This window comes from Limulus polyphemus, unplaced genomic scaffold, assembly GCF_000517525.1.
Source record: "Limulus polyphemus unplaced genomic scaffold, Limulus_polyphemus-2.1.2 Scaffold65, whole genome shotgun sequence".
Lineage (NCBI taxonomy): Eukaryota > Metazoa > Arthropoda > Merostomata > Xiphosura > Limulidae > Limulus > Limulus polyphemus.
Genome location: NW_013665675.1, coordinates 831,206 through 854,693, shown reverse-complemented (window position 1 = coordinate 854,693; position 23,488 = coordinate 831,206). Strand labels below are relative to the sequence as shown.

At 31.5% G+C, this 23,488-nt stretch overlaps 1 protein-coding gene across 1 annotated transcript in view; it reads right to left on the bottom strand.

The window, feature by feature from the left end:
* Positions 1-13,751, bottom strand: part of LOC106465058 (nephrin-like) — an 80,830-nt gene extending 67,079 nt beyond the window's left edge. Inside the window, exon 1 of the mRNA XM_022393383.1 lies at positions 13,352-13,751. Coding sequence (XP_022249091.1) covers positions 13,352-13,430 — 79 coding nt within the window. The 5' untranslated portion in view covers positions 13,431-13,751. The remainder of the gene's footprint in view (positions 1-13,351) is intronic.
* Between the last annotated feature and the right edge of the window lie 9,737 nt (positions 13,752-23,488).

Sequence of the window (23,488 nt, the reverse complement as noted above, 5' to 3'; positions counted from 1 at the left end):
TATGTCCAGAATTATTCGTTGACTGCAGTTGTTTCACAAATGTTGCCTAGGGATGAATTATTATGTTCGAACCGATTTCAGATAATACCACTACAATGACTTGTTATATTGTCATATTTAAGAAGTCTTCATTCTCTGAGGCGAATATGCCATGTTTTTAGATAAGACATGACATATATATACACTCAGAAAGTTATTCGTGCTTCTAATTGAAGTAAAAAGACAACCCTTTTTACGTTAGCGCAACTATACCACTACAATACTTCAAAAACTTTCGGAATAACACCAGTAAAATAAAGTACCTCATGTGGTAATAAAGTGCCTCATGTGGTTTTAACCATTTTTTATTGTAATATCATACAGTAAATCATAAAATTAACCATGATAAAACACATGCTTTTAGTAATAGACTGTTTACTGTTTGTGTTCTAAGCATCACTAACATTTACCTTTATGTTTGAAGACCAGAAAAGTGATTTTTGAAAGTGTTGTACGATGTTACATGGCTTGTCATTGTAACATTATTTACATGGTACAGAAGAAGTAGTCCAGTCATGACAAGTGTTGAAGAATTTGGTCAATTGGAACACTGATTAACGTTTGTAGTATTCGATAAGCCTGTCTAGCCATATTCTCTCTGTCTGTCGCCAGCAGTTGACAGCCACAGTCCTTCCTAGCATTGGACGTATTCCATTTCGATTAACACGCGTGATAGACTGATGACGGATACATTGAACAGTCAACCAAAGAAATAGTTTTTTTTTAAGTGACCTTGGTAAATAGGATCCAGTTATGTCGTCTTTTTGAAAGTAGCAAAGATCCTTGATCTATCCTATTGTCTTGCACACTATGATAGAATTACTTCTCTACATTTGTAGGCTTAACCACTCATTTCCCATACGAAATGATCAGCATATTTTGCAAATTTCACATAAATAGGAGTATGTGATACTAATAAAATGGCTGTTCAATCTACAAAATATGTTCCTAATGATATAATGAATTCACAGAACACTGCTCATAATTAGAACTTCGCTTAGTAAATAAATCTCTTAATGTTTAAAACGATTCTAACAGCTTTCTAACCTTAAAACTCCACATATAACGTCATAAAATGTATATTTCTCACTCTATAAAAGCCTCCCAGTAGCACAGCGGTATGTCTGCGGACTTACAACGCTAGAATCCGGGTTTCGATACCCGTGTTGGGCAGAGCACAGATAGCCCATTGTGTAGCTTTGTGCTTAATTACAAACAAACCATTCTATAAAGAGAATATAATGAATTGAATAATAATTCAGATTCAAAGCTCGTCTTATTTCCACTCCAAAGTCTAAAACGTTGGCCTCGTTCCCTTGGAAAACTCAATCTCGCCAAATTTCTTTGGTTTTTAGTTTGATTGCCGTTCGCACCATTCTATAGACCGAAGAACCCATGAGCTTTGTGATGCGATTATCAGCAAGACGCTCAATTATATCCAATTGGTGCATCAAATTTGGAGATTGCATCAAATGAGAGAGAATCGACAGGAGGGAAAAAAATTAAATTATTTATTGCAACTCTTATTATTTTCGTTATCCAATTAACATTTGTCAAACTTCTTTCGTGAAGTGAAAACATAATACATGTTGATAACGCCTTTCAGTAGTAGATAGATTTAAAGGTATTAAGAGAAATAAAACGTTATACAGTTAGACACGAACCTTAATAGTGTTTTATTAGTAAAACTATGGTACTATAACACTGAAAATTGAAAGCAAACGTGAAAACATTTTCTACATATTGCAAAGTAAACCATTTTCTTTGATACACAAGTTTTGCAATTCGATAGTACAAATGAAGCTTAAATTCCACAAATACCCTATTCCTAATCTATATTTCATGAACTTCACTCAGAACTTTGAAACACAATTGAAAGTATAAAACGATTGTGAATTAGATGCTCAAAGTGACAAAGCTCCGAATCAAACAGCTACTCACTGATCTCCTAAAAACCGTACACAGTACTGATGGTGTAGTAAGTATTAATTTAATACTACATTTAAAACCATCCTAATGTGGTGTCGAATGAAAACCTCTAAACGATATTGATGATTATGCTTTACATAATATATTCAAATTATGTAAACACAGATTAACAAAAATGCTTAAAATAAGCTTTTCCAGAACCGTTAATGACAACTTATTGTTGCATTCACTCATATATGTAAAAATACATAATTCATCCACCAATTTAGTTCAATGTTAAGCAATGTTACTCAACCAATTATCTCAACTTTTAGCTTTTAGCAAATACGATGTCAGCAAATCTACTTAATTACTATCAGTGGAGACTTTCAATATCAAATGTACGTGAGTGATACATTATTTTAAATGTGTATTGTGATAATACACTACTACGCTTTTCACACTTAAAATTGATATAAATTGAGAAACAATATCAACAACACTTTTAAGCACATTTACATTTCTTTTATAAGATAACTTACAAATATTTACAAGTTGGTCATATTTAAATCCATTTCTTTGAATTTTCCAGTCAATAAAAATAGTAATATAATATACTTATTAAACATTTTCCATATACTTTAAGTTGATAAATTATCACACTTTCAACGGAACTGAATTATATGGAGCTACATTATTAGAAAGTAGCCCCCCAGCAGTAGTACAGCTGTATGTCTGCGTACTTATACCGCTAGAAACCGGGTTTCGATATCCGTGGTGGGCAGAGCACAGATAGCTCATTATGCAGCTTTGTGCTTAACTTCAAACAAACAATTAGAAAGTAGTCCGCAAATCAAAACGTTACATTCATTTATTTTATCAAATAGAATAATATTAGCCACACCATCTGCCATTTTAATTCTTAAATCTAAATAATCAACCTCACTAATTGGTTTAGTTATCATGTGCTTTACATTCTGTCCCCCTGTTGGGCAGCGCTAAGTCTTCGGATTTATAATGCTAAAATCAGAAGGTCCGATTCCCCTAGGTGAATATAGCAGATAGCCCGATGTGGCTTTGTTATAAGAAAACGCACAGACATACACTTAACAAGATTTTACTGATATTTTGACCGTTTAGAGTAGCGTATCTCAAACTGAATTTCCGTCCCAAAAAAAGAGGATCGTAAGGCGGAGGGGGGGGGGGAGTAGGTGTCGTGAGATCATAATAAATGTTGCAATAACTTTGGGTATTGCGTTATAAATATATCTTCATCCAGAACGACAACAAATTTTTATTAGCTATATTTTTGAGCGGCCGCAATATCAAGCGTGGGGCGCGATTATACCTCATTCGATTTTATTACTCATCAGGATATATACCAGGCTACCCTCAAATTGAAATTATTTTAGACAGGATTAGAGTAAAATAATCTATGAGACCTTGAGCGTGATCGAACACATCAATCGAAAGGGTTTGACCTCCTGAGTCCAAAATCGTAATTATATCTCAAGTCGGTCAAGAGATGACGGACCTACGAGATAAAAGTTTGTGCTTGAAAAAAACTCGGACCCAGTCTGTGAGTCGCTATGCTGCAGTTAAATATATGGGTTTGAATAAGTTCGTCATGATCTCTTCATGTGATTCTATTGTATGCCAAATAGTTCTTCAGCTGCACGTGAAGCAGATATAACTTGAGGTGGGAAACTCTGGTGCTCTCAAAGGACCCATGGTTAGTACTTTCTAATGTTGGTATTATAATTATATATACGTTCTAGAATAAATATTTCCTGAAGTTAAGTTTTTATTTTGAAGCTGTGGATACTGTAATATTTGCTTTTCAGTATTTGTAAAACGAGCACCTACACTTGAATAACTCACATTTGTCGGAAATTGCGAAAAAGAAGCTACAAGGGTAGCCTTAACTATATCTGTCAAGTAAATTACCAATAAATAACAAACAATATCAATTATTTACTAAACATAGAGTCAAACTTAAATTATTTTTAGCAAGTGGTATAAAAAGGAATAAAAACAAGCCAAACAAATTAACTCAAAAAAAAAAGAACTCCACATGCTGGGCAATAATTTTCATTATATTGCCCTCAGAAAGGTGGATAGATAGGATAATAACAATGATGTTGTGCCATGATGCAGGGGATATAATGCACATATCTTTTAGTTTAGTTGCAGTTAGAAGTTATTCGTAAAATTTAAATATATCAACTTGTTCTACTACACAACTACCAAGAAACCACTTCGTCTTTATTACGTTCTTTGATTTTCTGATTTAGTTAATAACAGCTAAAAATAATTTTGAAGAAAATCTTTATCGGTCATTTTTGGTAAATACTCTAGGCGAAAAGCAATGATACAGTCTACGTCACATCACTATTCAAACTATAAAGACAGCAATGATACAGTCTACGCTACATCACTATTCATACTATAAACAAAGCAATGATACAGTCTACGCCACATCACTATTCATACTATAAAGACAGCAATGATACAGTCTACGCCACATCACTATTCATACTATAAAGAAAGCAATGATACAGTCTACGCCACATCACTATTCACACTATAAAGAAAGCAATGATACAGTCTACACCACTTCACTATTCAAACTATAAAAACAGCAATGATACAGTCTACGCCACTTCATTATTCATACTATACTGAAAGCAATGATACAGTCTACGCCACTTCATTATTCATACTATACTGAAAGCAATGATACAGTCTACGCCACATCACTATTTACACTATAAAGAAAGCAACGATACAGTCTACCCCACAGCACTATTCATACTATAAAGAAAGCAATGATACAGTCTACGCCACTTCATTATTCCTACTATACTGAAAGCAATGATACAGTCTACGCCACTTCATTATTCATACTGTAAAGAAAGCAATGATACAGTCTACGCCACATCACTATTCATACTATAAAGAAAGCAATGATACAGTCTACGCCACATCACTATTCATACTATACTGAAAGCAATGATACAGTCTACGCCACTTCATTATTCATACTATAAAGACAGCAATGATACAGTCTACGCCACATCACTATTCATACTATACTGAAAGCAATGATACAGTCTACGCCACATCACTATTCATACTATAAAGACAGCAATGATACAGTCTACGCCACATCACTATTCATACTATACTGAAAGCAATGATACAGTCTACACCACTTCACTATTCACGGGAGCAGGACAACTGCCGTTAAAACAATTGTCGGTATAGGACAACTGTCAGTGGACAATTGCTGTTAAACAACTGCCGCCTTTTTGTGGTTAACTTTTGACTAGATAGGTCATGGGCACCACGCTAGCTTTGATAAAAGAAATATAATAAACAATATTACAAATGAGTTCTTAAATTTACGTATATGTTATTATATAACATTGGCTATTAGCAATTTAATTACTAAATAGTTACTGAATGGAAATGAACATTGTAAACGGCCTTTTGGTTTTAAAATCTAGACAATCCTCTTTTAAAGTACACGTATCAAGTTTTCTTTTGAGAATTTGGACTACTCGGATCTCGTGGCTGGCAGTTGTCCTAAACTCACTCACTATTCACACAATAAAGGTAACTTTTCAAATTTATTGTTGATTAATTTTATTTGTTTACAAGTTACCCTATCCATTCGACACAATTAGTATTGATAAGATTGAAATTTTTCTGTATACTTTTTTGTGTCCGTTTGGTTTTCTGATCATTAGAAACAAAAAAAAAGGGGTTCACAGAAAAGGCACAGACTTCTATTTAATAACATTAATGATCGATAAGATTTCACAGAAAACACTATTTTCCCAATAATTTAAAATCATCAACGTTTCTATTCAGGAAGACTTAAAACTATAGGGATTGCAAGAAAATTACAAATACACACGTTTACAGATTACGTATGATAGTCAACAGAATAACTAATTTTTCATCATTATCCAGAAAAAGGTGTATAAGTTAAATATCTTATACAAACAATTACGATAAGGGTAAATAAGAAGTATTAAATGGATTACGATGATTCAAAGAAACGTGTTAGGTTTAGTTACCAACTTTTATATATATATATATATATTATTTGTGTATGAATGGTACTTTCACAGATTCACAAATGAAGAAAATTCAACTAAGCATGAGCTATAACGTGTTTATACAAAACATAATCTGTGTTTTGACAGTATGTTATTGTTTCAGGCATTGGAAATGATCATTTTGGCAGTCAAAATCTAATATATATTTTAGTATTTCACGCTGTAATCTATGATACTGCAATGCTATAATTCTGTCGCTAGTGCCTTGCCCCCCCCCCCAGTGGCAGAGCGGTAAGTCTGAAGGTTCATAACGCCAAAATCCAAGTTTCGATACTCGTAGTGGGCAAAGCACAGATAGCCCATTGTGTGACTTTGCGCTTAGCTACAAATAAACAAATAAATATTAGTGCCTTATATTTCTGTTATTGTTTATTTCTTAAGTTTACTTTGTTCAGTTCATATATACTTTTAGTAATTTACAAAAAACGTAAACATATGGTAGTGTGTAAAATACAACGTTGCCGAAAACAACAATTTATAATATTAAATTATGTAAAAGCAGACACAGATAAATGTTGGTATTATCAGCTAAGTAAATGGAAAAATTGTTATAATAGAGTTCTTCCATATATTCAAGTTTAGCTACTTGCTTCAATATACTGTTTATACTGTTCAAGGAGAAGGTGATGGTTGACCAACAACGTTATCGAATTGGCGGAATCCTGCCTGCAACGTTCGTGAAAAACGGTATCTATGATTATTTTTCAACTTTCCCTAATAGCTGGAAAAATGAATATATATATATTCCACAAAACAATGATGGAAGTATATTTAAGCATCCTCAAAACATTTTATTCTTCCTTGAAGAAAAATGCACTCAACGATGAGGATGTTAAACATGAAAGGTTGTGTTTGAAATATTACATTACCATATAATAATAACCAATTTTCAAAGAACTTATATAATTTATTATAATAAGCATGTTCTATTTGTTAATATTACAGTAATTAAACATATAAAGTTTACACGTAATCATTAGATGATGGCTACTCTTAATAAAAACTTTGGACCTAATGTGTCCTGTACAAATAGTTAATTAATTAATTTCTTCTTTAAATTATAAAACAAGTTAATTTGAATTTGTTTGTATTATATTACGACGTTGTTTATTACATTCTAAATGGAGTATTATAATAGAACGTATATTTGTTACCTTGTACAAAAAGTTCTACTTTTCCACTACGATATATGTACTCTCAAGAATTCAAAGAAATATTAGAATTCTCACTGAATATTTTTGTTTCATTAGCTTTGTATTCAAACTGAATGTTGCCTGTATAATAAAAAAAAAGTACTGCACAAACTGAATGTTGCCTATATAATAAAAAAGAAAGTACTGCTCATAACCGGAAATTTATGAGGATTGTCATAAATGCCAGATCTTTCATTTAGATTCACGAGATAAAAACTAATTACCCTACTGTTTTATGCATCATCATTTCAATAAACTGAAAATACTTGTAAAAAATGTTTGAATATATCATATAAATAATTTTTGCATAATAACGCTTCTGAGTTAACTCTTGTAGACAGTTTCAAACTGATCATAACTTAAATAAGTTTTAGAAAACCCGTTTTTTGTTCATTAATTCAAATATGCTTAAGCAAAGAAAATACAACTTAAGAATCTCTTTAAGCAATCATATTATTATAAAGAAAATAAGTTCATAAGTTATAAAATGTTATTTTCAAGGACATATGCTTGACCAACACTGCTCTACTTTGGTAATTAACTAATGTCTGTATATATTCTATATCATAGAAATATACAGGTTGATTTACAAAATTGCTATAATACTAATTCATTATATATCACAGGATGGCGCTACGCATATCCGAAATTACTTTTACACAGAATGCATCTGGCTGTTATAAGCATTCCCGCTATCAAGCAGTATATCGGACAAGTATCCTCCCAATTCATCACCAATCAGTGTTACGCGCAATAAACACTGGAGTTGTTACATCAACTTCGAGATTGTGGGATCTCCTAATCTTATCATTTTTCTTCATCAAACTAGCTTTTTCTTGTTAACATCCACGAGCGAAAGCCTTGTCTCAGGTGCTAATTGTGTGAGACGCTATTGTACGTTGTTCATAATTGCTGCGGTCCGTCAGGATACAATGCCTTCAAGGTAAAGTACTACTTAAAAAAAACAAAACAATAACAACAACAAAGAAAACATCTGGACGATAGAACGTGTCCTCATTGATCTGATAACACGAATAATCTCGCTAATGTTTTATCTAATCTAGAAGCTTATGCAACTTGACAATAATATATATAAAATTTTGATAAGGTGCATTCACTGTAAAGAAAAAAAATCAGCACGAAACAACTTAGTTTTTTTTGTGAAACTGAATTTTCGGTGTTTTAGCAACTGTCCCAAGAATATTAATTAAATAGGTCTGCAAAAAAATTCAAGAACTTGCACCAAGTACCACCAAAGAATGACAATTTCAAAATTCAAAAAAAGTATAAAATACCATACAAAAACATGAAAATATAATTATTGACAAAATTAAGCACATTTAATCTACTTTTAATTTGGCAACTTGTTTTACTTACGTTATACAAAATATTAATCGCGTATTATTTCAACGACTTATTTCGATTACCTTCACATTTAATTCACAGCGCAGTGATGCCACAAGTAGTTTATTGCTGAAGGAATATAGAAATCTTTTGCGAAAAGTACCTCTGTGGATCAGCTATAAATTTACGGACTTACAACGCTGAAATTCGGGGTTCGATTTCACGTGATGGCAAAGTGCAGATAAGAAATTGTTTAGCTTTGTACGACGAAAACAACAACATCTTTCCGAAGAGGAATCTGCATACAGTGAAAATATTAATCGATGTCCAATCAAAAGTCGCCCCCCAATGGCACAGCGGCGCATGTCTGCAGACTTACAACGCTAGAAATCGGGTTTCGATAACCGTAGTGGGCAGAGTAGAGATAGTCCTTTATGTACCTTTGTGCTTAACTACAGACCAACCGTGGAAAAAGCCTTCAGTGTTCTCTATGCAAACAACACAAAAGCGAACGTTTGGGGACAATATTTTAACACACTTCACGCCTAGAAACCATGTTTTAACACACTTCAGACCAACACCTTCATCTACAAAGTGAATGTTACGCTTACGGAAAAGAATCCTACGACTTAAAGAAGTCATTACATGGAAGCTGTGTATATCTTCTCGTAAGATAATAAACAAGTGTATATCTTCTCGTAAGATAATAAACAAGAATTGGAAGTTGATGAAAACACACTACGAAATCAACGAATGATTTCGTGAAGAAACCAAAACCAGAATAATATTGTTCGACCATGTACCTATCAAGTCATCCAATACAGATCCAATGAATATGTGTGACATGAGTTTGCTTAAACGTTATTTTAGAAGCCAATATTTATGAATAGCGAAGGATCTGGGAAATATATTTGTTCAAAGATTAACTTCGATATCCTACACAGAAGCTTGTTGTAAGAAAACTGAAATGTCAGGTAATAGTACCTAATCATGATCATCAGGCTAAGCATAATGAAAGAAGAAGTTTCAAGAAACCGGTAATACTTTTCTTATAATGTGAGATTAGTCTGACCATTTTAAAAGCAGGTTTAGGTATTCCAGTGATGACTGGAAAGCTGTATAGTGGTTACCTACTATAACGTAACATCCTTAGTTAACAATAAAAATTGTTTATCATAATTGCTTGTATTCTTTTTTTTTCTCTTCAATTTCAATTTTTTTTTTCTGCAAACACCCATGCTTTGAATATCGACTGTTATTTGCTTTTCTAAATTCATCCCTTAATTAATATAAGTAGTAGTAGGTAATTGCATTCATTTTTGTGACATTTTTAAAGTAAATGATGAGCATTGTACAGTAATGAAGGTGATTAGTTATTTTGTCTTATATTATATATTCATTATTATCAACTAAATATAACTACAACGGTAATAAATATAAGTTACTTTGTCATATAGTTTGTATAAATTAGTATGTATTTTAGTAACAAAATAAACAAAGACAATGAGAAATAACCCAGTTAACACATGACGTTTCTACAACGTTGCTGAATAGTTGTGCATTAGTTTTTCGCATGCCACAAGCCTTGAGCTCCCACGTACCCTACATTAAACACGGTTTAATTGCATCTCGCATATAAATCACCATGCAACAACCCTCCACCAGTAGGGTTTTACTAATGCACAACTATTCAGCAACATTATAGAAATGTCATATGCTAGCTGGGAAGTATAGCAGTTGTATCAAATTAAGGCTTGATACAATTTCCTATCTACAGTTGTTTCGGCGTTTTTCTCTTGTTTCTCCTATGCCTCACATTAACTCCCACACCCAGTATATTTATAATGATTGACAGTGTTGTATTTCTTTATTCTCTTTTTAAAGGCGTTGACGATAAAATTGTCACAAAAACATCATACATGGTGTTATTTTAGATCCGAAGTAACTCCCAGATAATCGATAACATATTGCTCAAAACACGACATGATGCTTTAAAACAAATGACCATATATTATAATACATGTCTTCTTGTTAACTTAAACATCTTTTCATCGAGTTAGAGCTATGGAGGATAGCTTGCAAACCTTTGTTTTTATGTGAATTAATTATATTTATGTTGGAAATTAATATGGCTTGAAGGTGGGGGTTTGAAAAAACACTTCATATAACCATATCAGTGTATCTATTTACATCTCCCGATGGGACAACGGTAAGTCTAAGGACTTACAACGCTAAAATCCGGGGTCTGATTCCCCGCGGTGGATACAGCAGATAGCCCATTGTTGTTTTGCTGTAAAAAACAAATTATCTATTGATGTACGCATATGCAAGTGTAATGTACACAGAAGTCGGATGTCATATTTTAAAGTTTTATTACGCATTTCGATCGTATGTTATAATTAGAGGGGTACTCAGAAGAGCGCATACCTCCGCCACGCAGCGTCGATCATATTCGGCCTCTCAGAAAATACAAAAATGTGTCCGTCGTTATCATCGGACACAGACAATTTTTGGCAGGACAATGAGTAATAATATTATACATAAATCCACCAAGTTTCATCAAAATCCGATGATTTTTGACTGAGTTAGAGTGTAAAAATAGTGTATAAAATCGGTTCCCATATTAATAGACAGGGACTTTTTTCTTTTAGATTTTCTTGACCTTCCAAAACTAATCATTTCTTAGTTGGTTCATAGTCCAAGTGTATACCAACTTTCGTTCAAATCCATTCAGCCATTTTCGAGAAATCTTGCTGACAAACACTCACACACACACACACAGGAGTGAAATCATAACCTCCTTCACCTGCGTTTCGGAGGAAATTATCAAAACTTTCATTTAAATAGATAAACTGGTGTGCCTTACTTTCAGCGAAACAGTAAAAACGAAGTGATTTACGACAACTACATACCTTTAAGCAAAACCATCATAAGCTAAATGACGTTGGCACAATCGCTCAAACATTATAACAATACACAAGGGTTACTTTATTAAATAAAATGCACATGTAACTTTATTTATTAAGCTTGGAGGTTTCTTAAGAAAATTCGCGCAAATCTACATAAACGCCATCTGCGCATAGCCGTCCATAATTTGAAATAATAAACTAGAAGAAAGGTAGCTAGTCTCTAGCAACCAACGCTAACTTTTCAGCTACTCTTATCTGACCGAATACTGGGAGTTGACTGTCATCCTTAGAGCACACCCAGATCCTCAAAGCGCGAAGCGCCTTGTTGTGGTAACGGATCATGAACTATGAATCCTCAGATTCACAGTTAGAATACGTTGACCATCTAACTACATCCGGCCCTAAGTTGTTCATTATCTGTCTTCCATTATATTTGTTCGATTAAATGAAAAGGAACGCCAAAATGAAGCAGAAAAGTAACAGCAAAACTAACAACTACTATTAAATATAATTTTACTAAAAATGCTATTTAAACTATGCCTTATAGACCAGTTACTTAATTATTATATCCAGAAAGTACTTCAAAGATATAAAAAAATGTTTCTTTATAGTTGATATGATTTTCTTTTTCGAAGACATATTTAACTTTGCTATGTAGCACAAATATCAATACATCTATACTGTGGTTTCAAGCAAAGTTTAAAGTTAATAATAATTTTCCCATAAATGTCACGTAAATGCCTCAAAATGCAAAATAAATGTACCTTTTGCATAAGACCACAAGTTATAAACATTCACAGTCACTGTTAAAATTTACACCTCTTGGGTTATCAGTACACAAATGCTTTAAGCAAAATAGAAAAACTAAAAATACAGATTGTACTAACATACAAAAATATATTTCTGACTACCTTAGAACGGAGAATTTGTTTAGTATTGATTTTTATCTGCTACAACCAAAGTGAAGGAAGCGAATAGCTTTTTACTTTATCTAAGAAAAATAGAGGCCTTTGTAAGAGGGCAGACAAACTACGTAGTGTAACTTCATGAGTCACGAGTCATTATAATCAAGAAATATATGCATATATAATTGCATTATATACATATATATATATGTAAGTAAATAGTTATGCTTTATACATCAATAAACTAGTGACCTGCACAGTCATCACTTTATGTTACGTGTATCCTTGTTCTCCAGTTTCTCGCAAAATATTTCCAGGAAATGTTCCTAAAATACCGCTGGCATGTATGCCATCAATTACAGAACGAATACAAGTTCTCGTCTAAACTACTTCCAGTGGGTTAAACGGGAGTAGCTTGGAAACTGGCATTCAACTTGCATGTTTGCATATTACAGCATTACAAAAACAAAAACAAGCACATCCTATCAATAAACAATCCATGGGGATAGAGTCGATTTATACAAAAAAAAAATTACAAGACTTAACCTACAACTGTAAAGTTTACGCGAGGCAAACAAATAACGTTGCTCTTTATTCTATTTGTTTTTTTTTCTATTGAGCAGAATAAACCTTTTAGCATTTATTGATTGCAGTGTATTGTTTGCTAGATTGTTATTCTTTTTTTTAGACTGCAGTGCAGTTTCGATGCATTAAAAGTTCTCTTCCGATAGTTTAAGAAACTACCTAAATGTGTGAAACTCGCACAAGTTATTCCTCTTTTATTGTAGTTTTCTTATAGAAATGTAAAGACACAGCAACGCTTGCAGCAAAGTATTCATACTATGTAATAGTAAAGCTATTGTAAACATACATGTATTATTTTAAATTTACTGAACAAATCTTAATAAACAATGGGTTTTACTTACCCACTTCTTGTCCTAAACAGTCAGCAGAAATAAGACAGATAACAGCAAAACCTATGAACAAGTGACGAGTTTTCCTCATTTCCACGAATACTGACGGTATTTTACTTGATTGTTAATTATACTTTAAGTTGCTTACACGCAAGCATTAGTCTGTTGTTTAACAGCAAATGCGTTTTGTAACTGCCAGTGTTTAAATAAACTTTACTGAGGCTTTATGGGTACGTACAATACAAGCAAAATAGAAAAAAATATATAATTTCTTGAGCAGCGTAATATTCCATCTTATTTTAATTGGTCATGAAATTTAGGTATTTTAATACAGCAGTTTGAGTGGTCAAGCTTGGGCCAAGAAATATCTTTTGAATTCAGCTATACTTTTCGTGATAAGAAAAGAATCAAACCATCACACAGAGTAGACAACTTAACAAGATTGTCAGGCACCCGCTACCAAGTTCGTAATGCCTTACCGCACAGCGTGCACTCAAGAAGACCACCACTGACTGAAAGCTTAATGAGGCAGGCAGGTAGGCGGGAGAGCTGTTCTCTCTCCAAACTTGAAAAAAAAAAGAAATGATTCCCCTAGTGCCATCTAGCGAGCTACAGCTTATATAATGAAAATTGAAGAATCGGGTCTGACGCATTGTGAATAACGGTCTTGATTCAGTAATTGCTCTCTTTTTTTGCTTTTTTAATTAGATACATAGGGAACATTAATCTTAGAAAAAAGCTTTCATACGTGTCTCAAGTGCGTTTCTAAGAAGTTGTTTTAATTGCTCTCTGATGAATCTAAATTCAACGTATTGTTAGGATCTGCATTTGTTACTTTTTTTACTACTTATCTATAAACTTGTACAAGAAAAATAAACAGTATTACTTGATACTCACTTCATTGTCTACTATTTCTTGTATGCACGCTAACAGGCTAACAATTATCATATTTACACCTTAATTATAGTCCTATCATTATGCAAATATAATTTACTGGTTTGATTAAATCATCTAAGTACCAACGTACTTCGGATTTTATGTAAAAGTTCGATAATGAAAAATGATTTTTGCTCAAGTGCTTCTTTTCAAACCCCTGGTTTTTGAAATTGCATCTAAAACTGAATTAATAACAGAGTTCCCTCAATGTTATCATAAGCTTCAAAAATAATAAATTAATTGAATCGTTTTCCCCTGCAAATACGATGCACACACACAAATAATAAAAACAAAGACGATACGTTCAAATAAATGTAAAAAAAAAAGTTTTATTTAAAAATACGGTTATTCTGACATGAATAAGTGGTTTAAAAAGAAGATATGTCATTTTGAAATAAGCTAGTAAAACAAAGTGCATAACTTAATTATTTTTCCCTTATAGTGATTTTAACCATATATTTATATTTTCAGACATCAAATACAAGAAATAGCTAAAATCATAACACTGCATGCTTTATTTAATATTGTTGGTATGCTAGAAACAAATAATATTGCAGGGATGTTTTTTTTTAAGCAGCGAATGGTTTGTATGCAACTAAACAAATATATTGTTCATGAAACAAACTTATTATACAAAATGAGAAAGGCAGTATTAAAACTTATTATGAATGAGTCATATAATAGGTGTCAGCGGTACAATTATATAGCGCTTGAAACTATCAATGTGAACATTTTAGTTATTAAGTTACCATAATATTACGTTTTTTTGAATACACGTGTCACTGTTATGAATTTATCTTCAACATCTTAGCGAATCCGTATTATCTGAAGAAGTTTATTGTGATATATGCGCCGAATATATAACAATAAAATATTTCCGTAAATTAAGTCTGACACAAAATTATCTCGTTTTCAAACAAAAAGGAAAACTGTGGGCTACATTTAATTTCATTTCTGTGTCATATTTTGAGAAATTGGAGTAAAATATCTTTTTTCCGTATAACAGCGGTAATTTTACGGACTTACACCACTAAAATCCAAGGTTTTATTCGTGGCGATGTATACAGCAGATAGTCCAATGTGTCTTTCTTGAAAAACAAATAGACAGAACTTTCTTAAATTTTTCTCGACACAGAAATAAGATACTCAAGCAGCCGCATTGGAAAGCCGTTAAATAACAAACAAGTAAAAGTTAATATTAGAAAAATAAGATAGATGGGGCATAAGTAAAAATTTGAATTAACAAATGAAAAAAAGGAATATAAGTAGGAATAACGTAAGATATAAAAATGTTGATTGTGCGAAATAAGAGCATTTTGCAGGAATAAATTAAATTGCTACGAGATAATATTATTTAAAGATATCGGTCTTACCATTATGAAAACTTGTTGGAGTAGATAAGCCAAAAGTGTTTGAAAGACGAATTGAAATATTTTCCACACTTCAAACGCTCCTACTGCATACTGAAACTTCATTGTAATTTCGCATATTTATTAAACGTTTGATAGTAAAAGATCAACGAACATTAAAGCAGTTTTCATATAGAAGTACACGATTTCATAATAATATTTATAATTAATACTAATCTTAATATTTATCACTTAATTTTTTGATGTACACTCAGAATGTTGAAAAAATAAGAAATGACATTTTTTTTCAGTCATTAAAAGTCCGATTTTTAAATATTTTTCTTTGAAAGTTGCCGGCTATTTTAGCGATAACAGCATCCAGGCTTTCTAAGCACTTCAATTTATTACAGTTATAAGAAAAAAATAGCGGAGATTAATTTTGCTTTCTCCTCTTGATTCTACTATAAATCTGTTATCTTAATATCTATTTCAGCATCATATATTGCAGTTCACAACATTTTTGTATTCATTGTTGAGTACTAGCATATTATTAAACTGACGTAAAACAAAGACGTATGAACATAATGATATTAGTTTATAATTACACAATGGACTATCGAAACACAATTATTAGCGTCATAAGTCCGAATACTTGTCGCTGAGCCACTTCGGGGGAGGGGTAGGGGGTATGTAAAGAATATACCACATGTTTCAACAGAATATGTTGTCTACATAAAATAATTTTCATTATGCTCATAAATCGTTATTTGTCAATTTACTATGGTATTAGCATAACATGCTTCCATACATACACAAGTACTAACATATGTTTACACAAATGTTAAATATAAGTACATCTTTACTATTCTTCTGATCTTGAATACTTTATTTTAACTTTAACTGTGTTTTGTTGCTTAAAATAAAATAAAAATATTCTATAACCGTTAAATTACAACATGTTATATATCAGTACTCTTGTTGCTTTCTCAAGAACATGAAACTATACAAATCAAAGCAACAAACCGAAAAACCGTTAAAAATTTGGTGTGAAAAAGAGGTAACAAACTATATATGATGCCTTTTTAACAACATGTAAAAGCCGTATATTATTATTCAGTCTCTCTTGTTTTTCCTTGTATTGTTTCTTGTGTTAAATTTAGCCCTTTTTAAACTTGACTTTCAAATACCACCAACTACATAGAACAATTCATACATTGCCGCACGATATTCAAGCAAAACCTGTTTACTACACAAATATTTTTAGATTCTCTGACGAGTAATAAAATAATTATTTTGTGTATTAATTTCTTGCAATTGTTTACTCTATTCAATTAATCATAAGAATAACCATATTCAAGTAATCGTAAGAATAATACGGTCAAAGAACATCCTTCTTGTATCTGTAAATATTGACGTCAAACGTAATTTAACTTTTACGAACAAAAATTTAATTTTCAAATCTATAAGACATCACAGTTGACCTTAGGTCGTATTTATATATCGTTATTTGTATGATAAGTGCATAATTTCTGTTTAGATTTTAATGACTGTACTATTCATTAGATAATACGTCCATAGAATACCTAAATACAAAAGAAAATTAATACTAAATGAAAAAATATACATTACATATATATATAATAGAGACTTTTTATATTTTTCAGACTAGTAATGCATTGATAGAATACAGCATTAAAAGAACATTATACGTAATGAGAATCAACTTAAATGTCTTCCTCTGGGAAGAAATAATAATAACAAATATAAGGTATGGCTGAGAAACGTGAGGAGAGGTATTATTCGGCGATTTTTTTTCTTCCAACAGAAGGATTTTTCATGACACTTCTTCTTCAATTTGTTTTAATAAGACACTCACACTTAGATGCTTGATTTAAGTTATAAAATGGGAACCAAGCCTGCTTTATTGGTATCGTACGATAATGATTCCCTGGGTAAATATCCAATACTCTCTAAGAATAAAACCTGCCCTTTTTAAGGGATTAGCCTTCATTTTGATGTACAGTGTGTATAATTACAGTTTGCGCTTTATAGTGTAAGAAACCCGGAAATAAAAAGAAAAAAAAACAACGATTAATATAACGCTAAAGAAGGAAAGCTATAAAACGCCTCATACGTTTACGTACAGTTTCCAGCTAGATAAATCACTACATTTCACATAAGAAAAGATAAGGTACTTTTATTATATATAATTACTTAGGAAATAAAGTACAGTTCATGCACAAAATGTTAATGTTTACAATACTAAGAAAATTGAGACAGTATAACAAATGGTTAAAAATAATAACTTGTAGTAAAACATGAGGATATCAGTTTACTTAACAACAGTATCGTCTAGTCAATTGTTCTGTGAAAAAAACAAAACAAAAAAAAACATTATTGGATCGTCCTTGAAAATTGCAATGTGGAAGTAGAATGAGTTATTCTGTAGCATATTATCTGACACTGTGATATTCCGAAGTTTACACGCTGTATCATCCAGTATCCCGACCAAGAAGTACCAGTGACAGCGGCAAGAGCTGTTTATCATAGATTATGTGTAGTTAAATTGACTATTTCAGTTTGTTGTGATTTACAGTAGTTACTGATGCAAACGGAACATTTAGATATATTTTTAAAACAAAAGGAAATGAGGAAATTTTCTATAAAAAATAAAATGAACATTTGGATCAATAAAGATATGATAACAAATACTGACGTAAAATAAAATTACTTCTTTCATGTATCCAACTTAGATCCAAGTGCTTTTGTTTTATTTATTGTCAGTAATGCTGCTTTATAACGAGATGTAGCAGGTCTTGTAACATTAAGAATAAAGATAATAGTTTCATACGTTGCAAAAATTGTGTGTGTTGTGGCTATATCACATAATAACTTGAAATATATTGTCGGAATGAATAATGACAAAAATAAGAACTATATATTAGCAACTTATTTATATATATCGTCCTTCAATTCTTCCACTGGCTTTCATTTTTGCATTGTATACTATTGTTACATTAAGATTCAATGTTAAAAATAAAACATTGTTTAAGTTTTAAAAGTGATTGATACATAATGAACGAAATAACAATCGAAAAAACAACAACAAATGTTTAAGAATACTATTGTTATTTTATAAAGAAAAATTTCGGTCCTAACGCAAATATTTTCTCATTTGTTCTATGATAAAATTTACGAACCTATAGTTAAAATTTATTAAAGATATAACACATTGCATTATATATTCGATATGAAATTGCTCTGTATGATATTCACTGAAAGTTTCGGAAGTTAATACTAATTTTCTGTAAATTGAAAAAAAAGTTAGGCGTAAGACACTATGCTAGAAATTCGTTTACAAAAGAAGTATTTTTTTCATGTGGCCCTCATAAACGTTGTTTCTGGGTGATCGGGTGATTTTAAGCTATCAAGATGAACCGGGAAAAACTGGTTATGCATTTCATTTCATAAAACACAAGTTTTGAAAAACAATTATGGTTCGTTTGCCACTGATAAAAGTGAGCAGATAAAATCCACGTGAAAATGTTGGTTACGAAGTACATCATAAGTTTTTGTTTTCACATTTCATGAACAATCTCAAAACATCTATGTTTTGTAAAATTATTATGTTCTTGTTTTTAAAATATTCCCAAATGATCAGCAAATAGTGAATAACGTTGTTGCTTCAAATCTTCCTTTTAGAAACACGATTTGTTTGTCTTCGACAGTCGTTCCTAATTTTTAACAGATGGACTAGAAGAGAGACAACTGCCAATTCTCGAGCTAATTTTTTCTGAATAGTAGGATTTGACTTTCACTCTTATATCGCCTCCACAACCATAAAGTGCAGAGCGTAATTGTTTGCTATGTCTGGATGCAAATATTACACCCACAGATCCATAGTCTGGGCCCGGCATGGCCAGGTGGTTAGGGTGCTCGATTCGCAATCTTAGGGTCGCGGCTTCGAATCCCCGTTACACCAAACATACTCGCCCTTTCAGCTTCGGGTGCGTTATAATGTGACGGTCAATCCCACTATTCGTTGGTAAAAGAGTAGCCTAATAATTGGCGGTGGGTGGTGATGACTAGCTGCCTTCCCGCTAGTCTTACACTGCTAAATTAGGGACGGCTGGCGCAGATGGCCATCGTGTAGCTTTGCGCGAAATTCAAAACAAACAAACAAACAATCCATAGTCTGGCACGCTAGCAACTGTGCCATGGTTGACTCCTTAAAAACATGAAAATATACAAACTTAATAACTTAAATGCGGCTGTTTTAATACTTTTTGTTCTTTATGATAAAACTGAGTTTTAACGTGTAATACAGTCTATTTTCAATTAAAGTGAATGAGAATTGTTTCTAGAACAATATTAACAGGAACAGAAATATCGTACACACTTTTGTTTGATATTCAGTCATTGGTTCTATAGAGCCTGAATTAAATCATTGTTACTATAAAATAATTTTAGTTTGAAATTAAATGTTTTACTTATAAATTATGTTAATATGATATAGCTAAATATCACAGTATTCCTCAGTGTGAATTACATAACTTCGCGAACGCCATTCACAGCTTCTTGGCTATGTAAAATGTGCCATGTTGTTCGCGTTCTTATCCATTTCCTACTGGCTTATCGATAATCATAAAGTTTGTGATGTGCGTTGATGGTATTACACGTATAAAGACATAATTAAATATTGTTTTGTCCATTAATCTACTAAAAATGGCACGTTGAAGACTTTTTTTTTTCATTTATCCAAAAAGTATGTAAACTAAAGCATCCTCGTCAGTTCTCAATAATAATTTATTTACGATATAATGTATTTGAATGCTATAGATTTAATGAATTTGGTAACTATATAGCAGCTTTATATGTTACATCATGCACGTAATCCAATATACGTATCTTACATTCTCTGAATTATGTGTTCTTAATTCTAGCAAGTTACCTCTGATTTTAGATTGCTTGGAGAGCCCACTAATATCATCAAGTTAATTTTTAGCCCTCCTCGCTCGAGTAAGTTTGCACTGAACAAGCACAGTTAAAATCACCAAGTAAGAAGTGCAACCAATAATAACACCTAAGGTGACAACATTTTAGTCGGTTGACAAATGCCATTCTTGAGGCCAAACACAGGAAGCCTTTTCTTTCTAGTTCATATTAAGTGCTGACAAGAGTGCTGACATCCGGTGGAATTTAGCATTTCACTACAACGTCGAAGAACCTGATAAATAACAGTTTAAAATAACTTGATTTCGAAGAACCTGATAAAGAACAGTTTAAAATAACTTGATTGCTCTATGCCTAATCATTTTTAAAATAAGCCATAATGAGATAAATCGCTAATAGTTTGACGTCCGTTAAGCTGTAGTTCTGGATAACAGCCAATGTTACTTAAGCTAAGTAGGGCTAATTTATCGATTGAAGGGGAAAGAGCGAGCCAATAATTTATCCACTGAGATCATTCATTATTCTACCACGATCTGTAAAATTATATAACCCAGTTCATTAATGTATGTCGTGCTCATTATTTCAGTTTTTTATTATTTTATTGGTGCATTTAATACTTATAGGAACTCCTTACAAAATACACTTTCAAATGCGAACATCCTGCCAGAAATATTCAAAATTTAATGAGAACACACTCAAGGAAGGATATTAACATATTTTTGGAAAGGAACATAATGAGTATTAAATTATGTAAAGAAATGGTATATATATTATGTTCAGTATTCTAAGACTCCTACAATCCTACTAAATCAGGCTAATATATATAATCCACGTATATAGTTCAAATACTATTGAACATACTTTTGTCTTAAAACATATAAAATTATAAGCTACTTTTAAGTCAAGAAAATATAAGAGAGTTAATTATATCAGTTAAGAAAATAATAATTTAAAAATAATTTCAAATTTTCAAATAAAAAACGAAGCATCCGTTTAACATACTGGAACAACAAGAGAAATATAATTCTGATACTAAATATCTAGAACTATGATCTTCAATTATCATTCGTCTTCTCAAATATATCTTCGAGAACATGTTCGTGCCTTGTCTGTGTTTTATAGATGAATATCTTATTCTATAGATATATTTTATTATCAATGTTAGTTGAGGAAAAATAAAAAGGTTTGAGTAAGTTTTTAAACCCACTGCTTTGAAATAGACTGGTTTCAGACAAGACAGATTTTCGTTAGTAACCCTCAGTTAGACCAAACACTAATAGCTCAGGTTTTATTTAAAATGATAAATTTAACTATTTTTTTTTCTTTACTGAATATTTTCTTAATATCCCGCTAAAAGTATTTGAGATTTAATTTGTAGCAGCATTATTTTCTGTTGGCAGATCTAAGATCCATTGTAACATACCTGCAGGTGAATAAATCACTAGTAATGGCACCATTAATAGATACGCCTCATTTATTTGAAGTTAAATAGGAACATTTTTAATTCCTCTTGAAAAATTCATGCTAGTTTAACAAGCCATTTTTTAACCAAACGTTCTTGCTATCAAATTTAACATATCGTCTTTAGTACTTTGGTTTTGCAGTATTTAGATGAAAATGATTTCTCAAGAGTTATTTTTGTTACATTAATAAAGTTGATGTTGTTATAACTCTGTGAAGATGGACATTACGTTATTAATTCATAACTTTATAATATTTTTATTTATAACAATAAACACCAAGGTTTACGTTTTGGATCAACTAGATATAAGAGGTTTAATTCTCTTACTTAACTATTGTACTTTAAAACCGAGTATTTTTTTAATTTTAAAATGTTATCGTGACAAGAATATGTACTGTAATCAAATAACAAATGCATTAAGAAGTCCACGTTATTAATCCTAGTTCTAATGAAAGTGTCTTTGAAGAGACACCGTAAAACTAATATAGTTATTAAAATTTATATTATAAGAAGACTGAAAATATTTTTCACTCAGGATTTGTATGTCCCATATATAGCAAATATCAGAAGTAGAAATAGGACATTTTTAACATCGGGAAGAAAGTACACGATCCTAGATAGAAATTAACAATAGTCCCAAACCGAAAGAGTGGGAATTTCTTTATTAATAAAAGGCGTTATAAGCACTTTTAAGTTCCATTTTGTGTTTGCCGTATTTTAACAAGTTCGAAGAAATGCCGACAAAACGGACGAAGATAATATAGAAACGTTTAGAATTTCTTAAATAGGTTAATATCATTATTTTTTGTTTCCCACTTTCAAATATTCATATTAGCAAAATTCTACAATGAAATATTAATTTTAACTAATATTAATTTTCAAAACTTTTATGTAATTACTTATAGCTTCTAGCTCAGCCTAGTATATGTTTTAACAAAAGTGTTAAACTTTTAATTGAATTTTTTACTTTTATTAAAAGTTTATGTTCTATAATCTAAAGTAATTCAAGCAACCGAATTTTGTAAACATTACAAATTTAATTTACAAACAGTTTATAAAATAACTTATAGACTGAGACATCATTTCGGATAATTCAAATCGCAAGAAATAAACTGCATTAGAAATATTACATAAAATAATAGATGTAAGGTAAGTCAATATGCTATTTGTAGTTCTTGAGAAAGTGATAATATATGTATGGTTAATACTATTTAAAAGTAAAGTTGCGGTATCATTAATTATAATTATGTAGTTATTAATAATTATATTAAAGCCATCAGGACCAGTAGCGTAAAATTCTTGTCTATTGTGTTTGCACCTGCCATCCATATATCTTAGGTAAAAACTAATGGTCATATGCCTGAAGATTAGGGATTTGCTAAGGTTTTTTCTACTTTTAAAGGAAATGATAGGAGTTGCCCTGGATTGTTTGTGTGTTTTGAATTTCGC